The sequence below is a fragment of the Anabrus simplex genome, chromosome 2 (assembly GCF_040414725.1).
Source record: "Anabrus simplex isolate iqAnaSimp1 chromosome 2, ASM4041472v1, whole genome shotgun sequence".
Classification (NCBI taxonomy): domain Eukaryota; kingdom Metazoa; phylum Arthropoda; class Insecta; order Orthoptera; family Tettigoniidae; genus Anabrus; species Anabrus simplex.
Genome location: NC_090266.1, coordinates 320059013 through 320076317, shown reverse-complemented (window position 1 = coordinate 320076317; position 17305 = coordinate 320059013). Strand labels below are relative to the sequence as shown.

Here is a 17305-nt window from a genome sequence, read left to right as displayed (position 1 = left end):
CCCTTCAGAGTGAATATACAGCCGAAACTATTTAAGAAACATAAACATCGTACGGATATGATTTGTAGCGCTTAAAGAAATCAACAAAAAATCTACAACAGTATATGTTTACCTCCAATAGTTAAATCATGTGTTTTTGTGGTTATCTGTACACTTCAGCAAACAATGAGGAGCATGAACCAATACTGTAAAAACCTTCAAGACTTCATAAAAATGAACCACACAGTAAGGGAGAAACTTGAATAATGATCAATAATATACAGGATGAAGCGAAATTCGCGCACTCGGGTGTCGCAGCACGACTCCTCACATGCCAGCAATAAAAAAATGTCTCTCACAAAAGTTCGTCCTGTGAGTATATCCGGGAGAAAAAGGACGTTGAAGAGTGGCAATCTGGCAACACTGTAACCACATGTAGGGTATCTACCTCTGTCAGCACACCTTAGTCGTGCTGTACAGTTGGTGCAGTGGATAGAGTTTCGGGTTAGCATGCAGGAGGTCGAGGGGGTCGATCCTGGTTTGAGGCGTATGTTTTTTATTTCGTAAATGTAGTCCACTTGGTATGGTATCTGGCATCTTAATCGTCAACAGCGATTGCAGCGCTTCCTCTAGAAACCATTTGCACTTACATACTACAATCCTAGAAATGCACGAACATTCGTTTTCATTGGTCAGCTTTGAAAGACTCCCTTTCCACGTTGCGGGCGTGAATTTATTCGCACAACTTCATCTACTAGATGCATTACAACGTGTTCAGCGTTACTAAATTTTGTAAATGTAGGATACATGTGACCTAAGAAACGGTGTCTTACTGTATTACAGTATGTAATGTCCGATGGAAATTAGCAAATAAAAAAGTGCGCCTCAACCCAGGATCAAACCTTCGACCTCCTGCATGCTAACCCAAAACTCTATCTACTGCACCAACTGTACAGCACGACTATTATGTGCTGACAGAGGTAGTTACCCTACATGTGGTTACAGTGTTGCCAGATTGCCACTCTTCAACATTATTTTTCTGCCGGATATACTCGCAGGACGAACTTTTGTGAGAGACATTTTTTAATTGCTGGCATGTAAGGAGTCGCGCTGTGACGCTCGAGTGCGCGAATTTCGCTTCACCCTGTATATGCTGTAATACATATCTTCAATCAGCAGAATCTGATAAGAAGTGAACGTGAAACTAACGATCATTAAGAAGTTAATAAGAAGAGCTGCACAGCAAGCATTCGTCATCACTGTTCCACAACAGCACTCCCAGCGTTCCACAGCACTGTGATTCTGACTGAATCACTCACAGACTAAACCGTCCTGATCGCTGGAGGCAGAAATGAACCAAAACTGAACTACTGAAGTTTGTATGGCCTGGCTTAAACAGGAAGGCTGCTCCTTCCACACACTTTGGATGAGGAGAAATCCCTGGAGTTCTCTGGAATCATAAAGGTCTTGGTTCCTCTTCCGATCTTTCTCGGGCCATCAGGGAGGCATGCGATAAGATCGGGGAAGGGTGGCAAAGGGGGTTGGCCTTATGCACTTGGCTCAATTCTGACTGGTTGCTGAAATGGGAAGAAGGCAGGGTCCTAACTTGGTGATTGGTGATGTCACTCGCGGATGTGTCAGACTAACTTGCTCCTCCCAAAGCCGTACAATGAAATGGTGGATGCCATCACATTGCCCCCTGCTTTTATTAAGGCTGCTTGTCCTGAACTGCTCCACAATATGGCATCAGGCAATCCAGATTGATACCCATCACATTCACTCTGGGATGATGCCAGATTCTGCAGACAACTTCGTTGACTCTAGTGATGACAGTGTATACGTCCTCCCACAGCGACTGAAGGTTCGGTGATTTCCTCTTCGTCCACACAGAACAGTACAGCCAAACCCGGTCACCTTTCTGGTAACCCGCCAAGTTCACCAGCATATCGTAGCAGACTTTCATCCTGTCGCTGTTTACCCTGAGATGCCGTCGGGCATAGTCGCGTATGACACCATGAAGGGAGGTGTCATGCCTGTCATCTCGGGGGTGGATGCTCAATAGGCAATCACAAAGAATGGGGATCCTCTCATCCCAGTCCCTCCAGTGCGCCAAAACCACCTTCCTGAGGTGCCCCTTGGCGGTCTTAACGAACTGCTCCACCATTAAATAATACTAATATATTTTTCTTTACCCACCTATTCAGGACTTTGTCCTGATCAAAATTGTTAACATAAAATTAATACATTGGATGGTACATGTTTCGCCTATCAACAGTAGGCATCATCAGCCATATTTTGCCTTAGGAATAGATCAGGTACCGATTGTAAATGACTTATGAATACTGTTAAAAAGTAACTATGTCTTGTAAAATGGATCAGAGATTGTTAAACAACTATTACAATCTAAAATGTAGTATACTATTACTTAATAATATTTGTGTTAATATTTGAGTCTAAAAACATGACAATTGTTTGAGAATTATGACATAGGTGCTTGATTCTTGATATTAAAAGATATTACAATAAAGTTAAAAATCAGAAAGCACATTCCAATTGATTGTCAAATGACGTGTTGTTAAAAACTTGAGGAAAGCTGAGCATTGATTTAAATGCTTAGAAATTTTGAAGAATTATCATATGGCGTGGTTCCTTTTTGATAAAACATTAGTTAGAATGCTGGTGTCATAGGCTATATTGGAGTTTATGTAGACGTCATTAGGCCATCTTCTTTGATGAAGTATTTGTGGGAAGAGTTTGTGATTGGTGTGGCTCTTTGTCGTTAGACATGTTGAAATGAGCGTACTAATCAAAAGGGAATGTTATTGTAGTAAAAGTTGTTGTCAATCAGTGGGTAGCCAAATGGGTGTTGAAATTCTGTAATTAAAGAGTTATTTTGAAAATTTAATGAAGAATCATAATTGGAATTAGGGGGTTAAATAGTGGAAGTTAAATGAAAAGTATTGACGCTTACCCCTTCGACCGCTGAGATGTTAACTTATGTTGAGAGCTTTAGAGCAACTGGCAGTCAGCGAGCTCTTAACTTTGCGTGTTGTATTTGTGAAGTCTTAGTGGAGGGGGTTGTGCTTGAGAAGGCGTGGCTAAGGGCTTATTCGTTGTGTGTGAGGGGGAGTTGCCAGCAGTGAGAGAAGGGGAGGAGGGTGGTGTGTGTGTTAGATTGGTGGGAGTGTTTACTGCTTTGGTGCTACATATTTTTTAAAAATTACTATTCTGAAGAAACAGCTTTGTAACAGAATTGGAATCTGTACATGAAGAGGACTTTTGTTATCATTTGCGTCACATAAGTTTTTGTCTTTGTTAAATTGTTGATCTAGGAAGATGTATAGTTTTTTATATTCAGTCATGAGCTTACCATTTTCAATTCTTTTTAAGATTTGTAAATCCGGATCTATTGTAGTAAATTTGTGATCCGTTTCCTTCATATGGTTAGTCATTGCCGAGAACTTATTATGCTTTTGGGCATTATAATGTTCTTCATATCTAGTTGAGAAACAGCGGCCAGTTTGGCTAACATAAGAAAAATTATATACTGAACATCTGAGTCTATATATACCTGAGCTTGAATATTTATTATTAGTTGAATTGACTGAGTTATGATTAAAAAATAAATTTTGATTTGTATTCTGCGTGGTGTAAGCGATTTTTACCTCGTGTTTTTTTAAAGGATTTGGTAATTTGATGGATTTTTGGGTTGGTAAATGTGAACTTAGCGAATTTTGGTTTGCTGGGTTTTATTGGAGAAAGGTTTGTGGTTAATTTTAGTCTAACTTTATTAATGATTTTGTTGATCATATCTGAATTGAACCAGTTGAATCTGGCTATTTCTTTTATGAAATCTAATTCATTTTTTTAATTATTTGGTGAAAGAGGGATTTTTAATGCCCTGTATACTAAACTGTAATAAGTGGCATGTTTATGGGAATTTGGATGCAATGATTCATTTTTTATAGTTATTGGAGTAAATGAAGGGTTGCGGTGAATTTGGAAATCAAATTTGTCTAAAATTCGCGTGATTTTGATGTCTAGAAAATTGATTGAATTGTTGTTTTCCTTTTTGAACTTTATATTATCATCTAAATGATTTAGAAATGTTAGAATTTTGTTGAGTTGTTTATCGATAATTGCTAATGTGTCATCAACATAACGGAGCCTTTAACTGAGTCCATTAATGTTTTTTACTATTTTGTAGTGTTCTAAGTTGTCCATGTAGATGTCTGCTAAAATGCCGGAGATTGGGTCTCCCATAGCTAAGCCTTCTTGTTTATATATTTTGTTGTTGAAAGTAAAGTAATTATTGTGTAAAACAAAACTTAGTAACTTTATGAATTTGTCTATTTCAATTTTGCTTAATATACTGTGTTTGGAGAGGTTGTTTTCTATTATGGTGATAGTTTCGTTGACGGGTATATCTGAGTACATATTTGTGATATCAAAGGAACATAAAACGTGATTTGGTTGTAAACTGAATTTGTTTAAAGTTTCACAAAAGTTTGATGGAATTTTTGATGGGATTTACATTGTGAAATTTAAAATGTTTTTTTAAGAACATGTGGAGGAACTGAGAAGTTTTATAAGTGGGACTGTTTCTGCTATTGATTATTGGTCTGATCATTTTTGTGTATTTTAGGTAATAATCTTGCTGTAGGTAATTTTGGATTCATAGTGATCATTTTCTGATAGTCTTGTTCATTTAGTAGGAATATTGAATTTTTACGGAGTGCTTTTAGATTGCGTTGTATTTTTACTATGGCATCTTTATTGATTAATGTGTAGGTTTTATTGGAGAAATCTTCTGTTTCCTTGATGTAATCTTGTTTATTCATTAAATCTGTTGTATTGCCCTTATTAGCCTTTGTTACCATTACATTATTATTATTAATTTTAGTTTTTAGTTTGAGGTTTTGTTTAGAAAAGTTAGAATTATTGTTAGTTATTATATCGCTGACGAGTGTAGGTATTCTCTTCTTTATTTCGTATTTAACATCATTTTGTTTCTCGAAGGGAATCTGTTTGTTAATATTAGATTCGGTCTCGGCGATGGTGGTGATTACATCTTCGACCTTTTTTGGATTAGGCCAGTTGTATTTTATGCCTTTATTGAAGAGATCCATTTCACTACCTGAGAAAATTGTGTCAGATAAGTTAATTGTAGCGGGAATGTTCATAAACGAAGGGGTAGAAAACCTGGTGTTCCTATTCTGATTGAGGGCTTTGGGTTTGGCTGTTTGTAAACAAGATAGCTTGTGTTTTAGTGTCTTTTGTTTTCTATCTAATATAGTAGACAGTTTATAGTTGGTGTACCTAAGAAAAGAACTCCATTCAAGTGGAGATGAATAATGTGAGACGGTCAAATGCGTCTGGTATAATTGCAAATTTAGGAATGATTTTTTTCTTGTACATTTGTTTAATTTCATTTCTCAGCCATATGTTGTTTACTTTATTTTGGATGCCGTTTGAGTTTTGGTATGGAATGTTTTTCCTTTGTAGGCTTCTGAGGGACATGAAGTTCCCATACCAATCTCACAATCCTCTTCCATCCTTTTCGATCTTGAGCCTGCTCTTTCCAGTTATCAATTTGGAGAGTTCGGCATACCTTGATGATCTCCTTCTTCCAGGTGCTTCGGGGTCTTCCTGAAGGTCTTTTCCCATTAAGAGATCCCTTGTATAGATCTACTGGTGCTCTGTTATCCTGCATCCTCAGTACATGTCCATCCCGGCGCAGTCTGTTGGATTCTATCATACCCATTACAGTGTGTTGTTGAGAGAGGGTGTAAATCTCATAATGATATCTCTTCTGCCAACTTTGAGAGATAAGATCGAATCATGGGCCAAATATTTTTCTATAAACTTTATTCTCAAAGACTTGCAACTGCTGCTGCTCTTTCTTGGTTGCACTCCATGTCTCGGAACCATACAGAAGTACTAGTCGAATGATGATTGTATTGCAGATAATCACTTTTGCATTCCTTGTTAAAAACTTGGAGCTTAATATAGGGCTCAGAGTAAAATGGCTTATTTGCATTCTTAATTCTAGCTTGGTGTTCCTGTTGCCTTCGGTCTTGCTCATTGATTAATACACCAAGGAATTTAAACTCCTCTACTCTTTTAAATACTGTATATATTTCCCAATCTTAAAAGGCAACCTATCAACCTCCTCATGATTCGGTCTCTGTACAACCATGTAATGTGTCCTTTTATCATTTACCCGTAAGCCAATTTTTGCTGTCATTTCCTCTAGTTCCATGAATAACTGCCCAATTTCTAATTCACTGTGGCCAGTAAGAACAATATCATCCACATATGCAAGGACTTCCTGTTGTCTCCCTGATATGATGCCACCAGGTACAAGAGCTAATTTCTGCTGATAATCTTCTCCAGTGCGATGTTGAATAGAAGAGGAGATAGTGCATTCCCTTGTCTCAGACCAGTTTTATTCTGGAAGGAACTTGATTTTCTGCCCTTGAGCAAAACACAGCTAACATTATCATCCATAAACAGTTTGCACATGTTAATTAATTTTATGGGAAAGCCAAACTCCATCATGATGTTACACAGACCTTTTGTATGACACCCCCCCCCCCCCCCCATGGCACTACAGCCCTTGAAGGGCTTTGGCCTACCCAAGTGACCGCTGTTCAGCCCGAAGGCCTACAGATTACGAGGTGTCGTGTGGTCAGCACAACGAATCCTCTCGGCCATTATTCTTGGCTTTCTAGACCGGGGCCGCCATCTCACCGTCAGATAGCTCCACAATTCTAATCACGTAGGCTGAGTGGACCTCGAAACAGCCCTCAGGTCCAGGTGAAAATCCCTGACCTGGCCGGGAATCGAACCCGGGGCCTCCGGGTAAGAGGCAGGCACGCTACCCCTACATCACAGGGCCAGCGCCCTTCTGTATACCTTGAAGGAATCTATAAAGAGATAATGAACCGACTCCTTGAGTTCCCACACCTTATCTAAGTCTTAATTGCAAATATGTTGTATGTAGTGGATCTGTTACAGTTCTGATAGTCCCCAATAACATTTTCAGCAAATGGTTATAAACGCTGTAAAAGAATAAAAGACAGAATTTTGTAGGCCCTGTTTACAAGAGATATGCCACAATAATTTTGAAGTTCTTCCTTATCCTCTCCTTTATGAATTGGGACAGTAAGTGATTCCTGCCATTCTTTTGGAATAAGTTCAGTGTGTACATGCAACTTGTAATCTATAGCTTCAACTCTGAGTGAGGCGCGGCATAGCATGGTGTTCCGTGCTATTGTGGCAACATACCCGCCAACTTTTAGAAATATAAAAATAAGATTTTTAAATTCTTGGATTTTGTCATGCACTGTATATTGCACCACAGTCTCGGTGAAAAAGGGACAAGATAAAAGGCATACATATCTACAGTTACAATTCAAATTGCCCATTAAATTAAAAATATTAAACTAAGGAAATATAAAAATGGTTACAAGAAAATCTACCTAACCATTCTCACTTATGACTATACGTATGAATAATAATAATAATATTTATATCACACAGACACATGGAACAAAATGTGTAAGTTTCCTTTATCAGACTGTAAAATGAATGCAAATTCAATTTTATAGGCATCTCTGAACACTTGAAGATAACGCTTGTTATGTTTCGTGGCCGTAACGTGAAGAGAAAATACCAGAAACTGTCATTGACACATAAAATTATGAAGTAAGAATGAATACAAATGCGCTGAAATATGCAAAATGACCATATATAAAACAGATCAATATGTCTCATACTTTATTAACATACAACTTCGACAGGGGGAAAGCACAGAACCAGAAGAAAAAACAAGTGGCCTACAACTCCAATGGAACTAAGCACAGAAACGATGCTAACAGCGCGTGATCGACACATACACAATAACAAACTCATTCTTTCTTCCCAATTAACAGAGTCGCTAGCACGCGCTAGCATCTCTTGTTTGTAGGACAATTGCTGTACCGAATTCCCAGCTGTAAAAAAAACCCCACACAAACACTCTCTCTCTCTCTCTCTCGTGGTGAGGAGGAAACATGATACACGAAGGCGGCGTAAATCGGATGATACTCTCGTGAAATAAAGCATAAAATAAATACGCTTGAAAGTAAGGATGCATAAATTACACAAGCACATAAGAATTTATCTTTTATCATAGGGGAAGAGCACTGACTATACTATATTGGTCAAGAATTGGAAGAGGTAAAAATAAATCGGAAGAAGAGTTGAAAAACGGAGAGTTTCCTGGTAAATCGGCAGGATTGGCAGCTATGCAGCAACGTTGCAGTGCTTCCTCTGCACCGGTCATCTACTGATCCATGTCGTTCTACCCAATACAAATACAAACTGATATTTAAAAAAAGTGAATTCATTTACGTATTTGACAGTCATACAGCATAACCATGGTATGTATAACAATCACAACACGATCAAGAATGCAATTTTCCAACCACCCTGAGCCAAGAAAAAGTTACCTTACAAAATTGATAACTTTTCCTTCCGAACATAAAATTCTGAAATTTATAAACAATACATAAAACATCCCAATGTATAAAGGATTTGAGCTGTCCGGCCCCGCGGTGTTGGGGGCGACACGTCCACCTGTCACCCGGCGGGGTCAGGGGTTTTTAATTATAAATGATTAATATCCCTGGCCTGGGTGTTTGTGTCGTCCTTAATGTTCCTTTCCTCACATTCAACACGTTACACTACCGCCATTTACATAATATACACAAGTTCCTCACATATGGTGCAAGTAGGACCAAAGATCTTCCTAGGTCGACGCCCCGAGCAAATAGCATTAAAAAAAAAAAAAATGTTTAAATAAATAAATAAAGTGTTAAAATTTGGATATGATCAGCTAACGGGTTTTTGAGAAACAATGTCTTAAAGTTGACACACGGGTGAAACATGTTTAAAAACAGGCAATAAAAAATATTAAAATATTAATTCCAAACCTACATAACCTAATGTAAAATGAAACTTTTTTGCTAGTGGCTTTATGTCGCATCGACACAGATAGGTCTTATGGCCATGATGGGATAGGATAGGCCTACGAGTTAGAAGGAAGCGGCCGTGGCCTTCATTAAGGTACAGCCCCAGCATTTGCCTGGTGTGAAAATGGGAAACCACGGAAAACCATCGTCAGGGCTGCCGACATTGGGATTCGAACCCACTATCTCCTGGATGCAAGCTCACAGCCGCGCACCCCTAACCGCACGGCCAACTCGCCCGGTGTAAAATGAAACAAAGATAATGATGGTGTTATTGAATTTTCTGTAGACCTACTGGTTATTTCATAAACAATCTCAAAACTCGAGTGCTCCTAATATTTTGGTCAACAGCAGTCGAGCAGCTAGTCTCCTTACTCCCAAGTCTTCAGACTCAAACTTTGTAACACTTTCGTAACATTACTTGTTTGTCAGAAATCATCCAGAATGAATCTTGCTGCTTTCCTTTTGGATATGAAGAACAAACATATAAATTGCCACCATTCTGATCCTGATTTAAAGTTAAGGATAGGAAATTCAGCACCAGATGCTGGAGGAAATTTATGAAACAAGATATGATATTTATTAATGAAGTCGTTAAAAGCCTGTACTTTTTAACCCTAATTTTGTTATAAATAAAGGATTGTGAAAATTGAAATTTTTTAAATACAAATATTAAAACGTATACGGTCCGAGACAGACAACTGAAAATAAGAAGGGGTGCGGCACTTAGCTAAGTGGGAACCATTGATTTAGTGTATTTATTTCATATTCTTACTCTTTTGTTTGTTTGTTGTTGTTGTTACCATGTTCGCTTGTCTACTTTGATTGCTTTTTCTTCGTGAATGTTCTAAGTCTACACTTGATGACCAGAAAATTGCTTAAACGTAAGTTAGGAACAACCCTTTGAATATAAATAAGTATTTTCACTAGGTGAATAAATAAACAAATGACAACTGTGCTGCATTACTTACTGAATACGGGCTCGAGATGACCTGGAGATTTCCTCCAAGGATTTTCGTTCACGTGGTGGTGAAGTGCCAGCTCCACCACTGTATGTGGCAGACATTTCAGACAGAAGTTTCTCATAATCCTCCTGGACTTTAAACCATGCCTCATCACTACTTTTGAATCCTAATCCTGCAAAAAGTGAAACACAAGACATGTTTATCTTAATCAAAAATTAAATATAAACGCACAGAGATCACAGATATTGTTAGCAATAACACTCCACAAGAAACAGCCACATGTTCTGAGGAATAACTCTGCATCTCAGGATCATTTAGCACCTTTTCAAAAATTGATTTAAATCAGTGAAGGTATATCATATTTAATATACAGTATTTTTAAACTGACTATTGCAAAAGTCAGCTGCTGAGAACTTACTGCAAGGACACGGGTTTGTTACGTGGTTTACCCACAATCTCAATAATGATTTTAGGATTATGATCAGAGGTTTGTCAATCCTGTGAAGATAGAGGCCTCCCCGACCAGAAAGCTCAGTTTCATAAATCTAGTACCCATGGATTCCACAGACAGATGAGAGTATTTAGGGGTTGTAGTAAGGATGTAAAGGAGAGGGCATATAAGTCTCTGGTAAGACTGCAGATAGAGTATGGTTCCAGTGTACGGAACCCTCACCAGGACTACTTGATATGAGAATTGGGAAAAAATCAAAGGAAAGAAGCACAATTTGTTCTTGGTGATTACCAACAAAAGAGTAGTGTTACGAAAATGTTGCAAACTTTGGGCTGGGAAGACTGGGAAGTAAGGAGATGATATGCTTGACTGTGTGGTACTTTTTGAGCTGTCAGTGGTGAGTTTGCATGGAATGATATTAGTAGAAGAATAAGCTTGAATGGAGCTTTTAAAAGTAGGAAAGATCATAATATGATGATAAACTTGGAATTCAAGAGGACAGATTGAGGGGAAATATTCATTTATAGGATGAAGATTAGAGGTTTGGAATAAATTATTAAGGGAAATTATCAATAAATTGCCAAGTTCATTGACAATATTTAAGAAAAAGCTACGTAAACAACTGATATGGAATCTGCTTGCTGGGTGACAGACTAAATGCAGATCGTTGATGATAGTTGTACACTTTGATGAAATCTACCAAAATGAGGCTGGCATATTTGAGCAACTTCAAATACTACTGAGATAAGTTGGGAACAAACCCGACAATCCGGCATTGGAATGCCAGTGCACAACCATCTCAGCCACTCAGTCAGGATGGCCGATTTTAATTTTAGTGGTCTAAAGACGAAAACTCTGTACCTAGCTAATTTGATTGAAATACAGAGAAACCTCATTAGTGCATTCCTCATTAAGACGTTTTCCCAAAATTCGAAGTCCCGATTCCCATCGATATAGATCTAAATAAAAATACCTCACTTATTGCATCACAAATCTTCGGTATTACCACTTAATATGGTGACATTTTTGCCAGGCCTGAAAAGGGTTTTTTAAATTCCTTATGAACAGAACATAATTTCCAACACAGACAAGGGCCCTCGCTACCGGAGGCAAGTCAGAGAAAGTTGAATGATAACGGGAAAATGATTTGAATTCCTGAACTTCACAGGGTGAATTGCATCTTCGGGGAGCAAGCCGATAGCCCCATGAAACTTCAATTTTGCTTGCCGGTTAGCAGTGCGGTTGCTGAATAACCCAGTGAGCCTGACATTCCAGTCGGAAGTTAGAAATTTACTGTATCGACTGGTACAGCGAATGGTAGCGAATATTTTTTGCATGATAGCCCACATACAGATTAGGAATATATAATTGTGAGAAGTTGACTAGCATGGTGCATATCTATCTTGTGATAGCCTACTTATGTACTGTATAGAGAAAATGTTGTGAAATAGCATACATTTTTTATTTGCAAGCTGCTTTACGTCGCATCAACACAGATAGGTCTTATGGCGACGATGGGATAGGAAAGAGCTAGGAGTGGGAAGGAAGCGTCCGTGGCCTTAATTAAGGTACAGCCCCAGCATTTGCCTGGTGTGAAAATGGGAAACCACAGAAAACCATCTTCAGGGCTGCCGACAGTGGAGCCTGAACACACTATCTCCCGAAATAGCATACTAATGAAGACAAAATCCTTTCATCTCGAGTTGGTCCGAAGGTCCGAACGAAAGCTGGGTATTGCCAAAATTATGATGTGTTCAAGATGGCAGCCAAAGTCATTCTCTCGCATATGAACGAGAGTAACCTCCAAATAATTTATCACCGAAGAGTATGACCAGAAAACAACGTTTAATGACCCACTGCTCTGAAATATATGGCTTCCACCAACAGTTCACATTATATTTGTTTTAGAAAAAAAAAAGCCTTTATGGCCCCAGTACATAAATGTTCCCATGTTTGTTGTCTCATTTTTATCACACCTTTTACGACTCTCTTCTAATCTTCAGAAATGGTAGACACACCAATTTTTTTTTTTCACAATTGGCTTTACATCGCATCGACAGAGATAGATCTTATGGCAATGAAAATAAAGCTTTCACCATCTCCATACATATGTCATAAAATACACCCATGTTAAAAAAAAGTATAAAGTGTTTCCATATCCTTGTTAGATGGTTGGGAGTTTTCCTTGCGTATTCAATAGTATGTATTCTCGTTTAACATGTTCTCTTTCCTTGTCCTGTACAGAAACATTTTAATGAGGTTTTATTGTACTGATGAGAAGTCTAATATTGCAGTCAACCTCTGACTGGAACACAACCAACAGAAAACTTGGCAAATCCTGCAAAAATGAAAAAAGCAGAGAGAGAGAGAGAATGGCATCATCCAAACTTATGTGCTATAAAAGCATTATTTCTTACAGGGCCTGAGTTGAAAAATGCAATCTTTTGGTGATTGTCTCTCCCAAGACAAGTTCTCCCTTACTTTCTGGAATCTGTATTTTTCACACACACAGAGAGAAATTTTTTTAAAGAAGAATGAACAGATGTAGAGAAAGTTGAAAAAAAAAAAGTATGCTTTTGTAATTTCTGTGGATGAAAGAACGGAAGGGTATTCTGCAAGAAATATAACACAAATAAATGCACAAAATTTGGGTTCTGAGAGTATCAATGGCTCTCTCCATAATTTCATGCCAAATGTGAGGAAAATAGACTATGACAACAAATGGCAAATCTTCTGAATTGAAATGTCTGTGATCATCCATCAAAAAAGACATTAACCCTTTGGCCTACCATTTTTTGTGAAAGGAAATATTCCCATACATACCATTTATTTTTCAGTCACTTTAACATAAATTTGACGAATCACAGAGAATAACAATACACAGAGAAAACCAAGGTTTTTGTTCGTGTTACTGGTTTCAATAGAAGAAGATAAATTAGCAAGAAATGTAGAGGCATAGGCATTGGTTTCCTTTGTAACATGCTCCCAGAACTGTGGGGTTAGAAATTCATTCACTACGTCCATTTCTTTTGGATTATTCCCCAACCTCCTCCTTACTATAGAGTGAACTTCAGGAACTGGTTTGCATTTTACAGAAACAGGCTTATTGTCAACAAGATCCCCATTCCAAGTATCATTACTAGAGTTTTCACCCACTCTTGTTGCATTTGGGTTTTGTCCCATACTTTCAAGTGGCACTATTACCTCAGAACTGAAATTGGAATCACTTTCATCATGTCAGTTGAAGAAGTATTTTTCACTCTCCAGAGAATCATTTCCACTTTCAACATCACTATTTTCATCCAAGTTACGAATAGCCTCATCCATGCCGCACCTGAATGCCGCCATGATTGTTTACAACTAGTAGCAAACTGAGGTGCTTTATATTTTCTGCATTTCAGCTCAGAGTTACTATTTACACAGAGAAAATATCTTCAGGGATCATCTGACATCTATCGGGTAAGGTGCAAAACAAGCAGAACAAACCTCTCTGACCAGTTAACCGCGATGATGAACTTAAAAATGCTCCATGCACCAGGACGGAATTGTCCATCAAAGTATGTTACCGCCTTATGACTGCAGGACGGAAGGTTCCGTCAAAGTATGGCAATGGGTTAAAGACCTACCCACAGATTGCCACATTTATACCGATTGTTGCTACATCCCATTAGAACTAAACAGTGAACAATTAGCAATGGGTATGGTTACAACAGGTACTGTTACATACACTAAAAAGGGTAAGCTAAAATATGGCAAATTTTTTTTTAAAGCCAGATATAACTATAGCTAAAATCTGGCAATATAAAAAAATCAAAAGGGAGATATAATTACAGTAATAAAAATGCAACACTGATCCTTGCATGGAAAGAGAAAATGATGGATGACTCTGCCAAGTTCCTGTCACAAGGGTGAAAAATCAGTTGTCACAGATGTTGCTTCGGAATATTCGGAATAATTTCGGTGACATTAAGAGTAGGCTTATAGAAAGTGTGCCTCAATAGTGATATAAATTAGATCTCCAATTTATACATTTAATGGAGGGAAAAATTAAGTAATGCATTAAAAAGGCCAGGAGATAAATAATCTATCCCTTTCAGACCTGAAAGAAAACTGGCGGTGTGAATTTTTGTTTGTACGTAAAAAACTGACTAAAATGCTCTTAAATACATATACTTTTAGTTTATTCTACGAAATAAAAATTAACATCTAAAAGAAAAGCATCCGCACAATTGTGCGTGTCAGGACTTAATTCATTACTTACAAAAAAGAAAAATTACCTCAATGCATGTGAATATACATATGTACATGATCAAATGTTCTATTTTACAGTGGGGAATAATTTAAAACAATTAAATCTTCATTCAAACACGAGTAAACGTTACATTTTCTACATTGAGGAAGAGTTTTGCTTTTACTGCCCTTTTGGCAGCAGCAACTTGTCGTCAGACCTGAAAGAAATCTGGAGGTGTCAAAACGTCAAAAACTTACTAAAATGCTCTCAAATACATGTTTTTACAGTTTATTTTACAAAATAAGAAATATCGGCTGAAAAACAGAACCCACACAATTGTGCGTGTCAGGACTTTATTCACTACTTGCAAAAAATTAAAAAAATTCAACTCAGTACATGTGAATATGCACATGTACATGAATAAATGTTCTATTTTACAGTGTGGAACGATTTTAAACAATTAAAATCTTATACCTTACATTTCTCATGTAGAGTACGAGTTTTGCTTTCACAGTCCTTTTCGTGACAGCACCCAACACTCCTGCATGCATTGCCTGTAAGGAAACCTAGCCCGCACATATGTGCATATCAACATTCAAAACCTCATGGTATTACGTACGATGTTGTAAGTTCACAATTTATGTTTGCTACACAATTTACACACTTCAATGATTATATTCTGATATTCAGTAAAGCTTCTAGATTAATATGAATGCAATAAATAAATACTTACTTTAGGCATTACTGCTTCCTGCCATCTTGCTAATGAACTGTATTTTTAAACTCTTCTTCCTGCCCCCTGGTGGTCAAGTACTAAATAAAAACAGCTGAAGTACATGCTACGTGTCCCGCACAAACACTGCAGTCCGGTCTAGCGCCAAGAAAACGTCAAATAAGCTCAGACATAAATAAAATACAAACCCGCACAATTGTGCGTACACGGTCCGAAAGGGCTATGAATCTAAGCCTGACGAAGTGCTACTGCATGGTTCCCAGCTCTGCGACCCTGACTGCTGAGGAAAGCAGGGGTGGGAGTGTGCTTGTGGGGCAAGGAGACTGTAGTTATTCTAGTTCCAGAGAGACGTGGAAATGTAGAGATACAGATTTGAGAAAGCATTGGGTTTGATATGATACTCAGTGTGCAGCACATGAATAATGGTATATGTTATATACAGGATAAACCCGAAATCCACTGACAAACTTTCAGAGGTTGTTTAGGGATACCTTCTGGGTATACTGGTATAAGGGGCCCATGGTCTCTTGTGGCTCACTGCAGATTAAGAGTTATCATGACTTGTGCAGTTTGTCACCCTAATCATCCTTGTTTCTGTGAAAATACTTTCACAACAGTGAAAAAGCCTGTAATATGCCTTTAAAAGATATTTTAAAGGTAAGAAGTCTGTGTCGTTGGCTTCCGGCATGCCAAAGAACTCCTGCGGGACAAAATTCCAACAGCAGGAGTCGGACAACAACTAGCATTTCGGATAGACACCAAAAAAATAACATTAATACTTTTAGTGCAATACAGATTCAAAGCAAACCCAATCAAATGAAATGCAGTTACTCTGTACTGAACCACTGGAGACCACGGGTCCCTTAAACAAATATACTCGACTGGTCCGAAAGTTTGTTGGTGGAGTATGCGTTCACCCTGCATATTATTAGAAGATTATAAAGATGAGCTCGTGTATAATTAATGAAGCGTATTATTTTCGGTGAAATTAAGAGTAGGCTTATAGAAAGTGTTCCTCAATAGTGATACAAATTAGATCTCCAATTTTTATATTTAATGGACGGAAAAATTAAGTAATACATCCCAAAGACCAGGAGATAAATAAAATGATCAAAAATTACAATAAAGAAGCTAAAAGTAATGAGTTTTTATTTCTCGCAAAATTAGTAACTAAAAGAGCTGGGTGCAATACTGAAAAGGGGGAAACTACAATTAAAATTATAAGCAGAAGAAACAAAATAAGAAAGGAACAATTACCTCAGGGGAAAATGAGGACCATGCGACCTCAGCATACAGCAGTCTTCTTCTTCTTCTACCGCTTTACCCATACCTGTCAGGTCGCAGGTGCGAACTGTGTCACACATGTGGATTTGGCACAGTTTTACGGCCAGATGTCCTTCCTGACACCAACCCTGTATGGAGGGATGTAATCACTATTGCATGTTTCTGTGGTGGTTGGTAGAGTAGTGTGTTGTCTGAATATGAAGAGGAAAGTGTTGGGACAATCACGAACACCCAGTCCCGGAGCCAGAAGAATTAATCAGAGGCAATTAAAACCCCATCCCGGCCGGGAATCAAACCCAGGACCCTCTGAACTGAAGGCCTCAACGCTGATCATTCAGCCAACTCACCATACAGTAGTAAGTTGTTGATTTTGATAGGTGTGTATTCAGAAACACAATGAATGATTTTGATCTGTGTACGAGAAGAAAGTTCCGAGTTGAATCCTTTCCGATAATTAAAAACAAAATACATTTTCCTTGGGACAAGCTGTTATTGAATCAACTTCTTAACCCAGGAAGGACATGCAGTACCATACGGTACCTGCATGCACTACTACCGATTTTATCCTGATTACTGAAAAGGGCTCCATAATTGTGGCAACACTGCATGTCGAAAGAAAACATACTTTTACGAATCATTCAGTACAGT

At 38.0% G+C, this 17305-nt stretch overlaps 1 protein-coding gene across 5 annotated transcripts in view; it reads right to left on the bottom strand.

The window, feature by feature from the left end:
- The window catches only part of LOC136864096 (G patch domain-containing protein 4), a 98972-nt gene that overhangs the window by 51323 nt on the left and 30344 nt on the right, over positions 1 to 17305 (bottom strand). For all 5 annotated transcript variants that reach the window (XM_067140663.2, XM_067140664.2, XM_068226164.1 and 2 more), the window contains one exon: positions 9965 to 10130. In XM_067140663.2, the coding sequence (XP_066996764.2) occupies positions 9965 to 10130 (166 nt within the window). The remainder of the gene's footprint in view (positions 1 to 9964; positions 10131 to 17305) is intronic.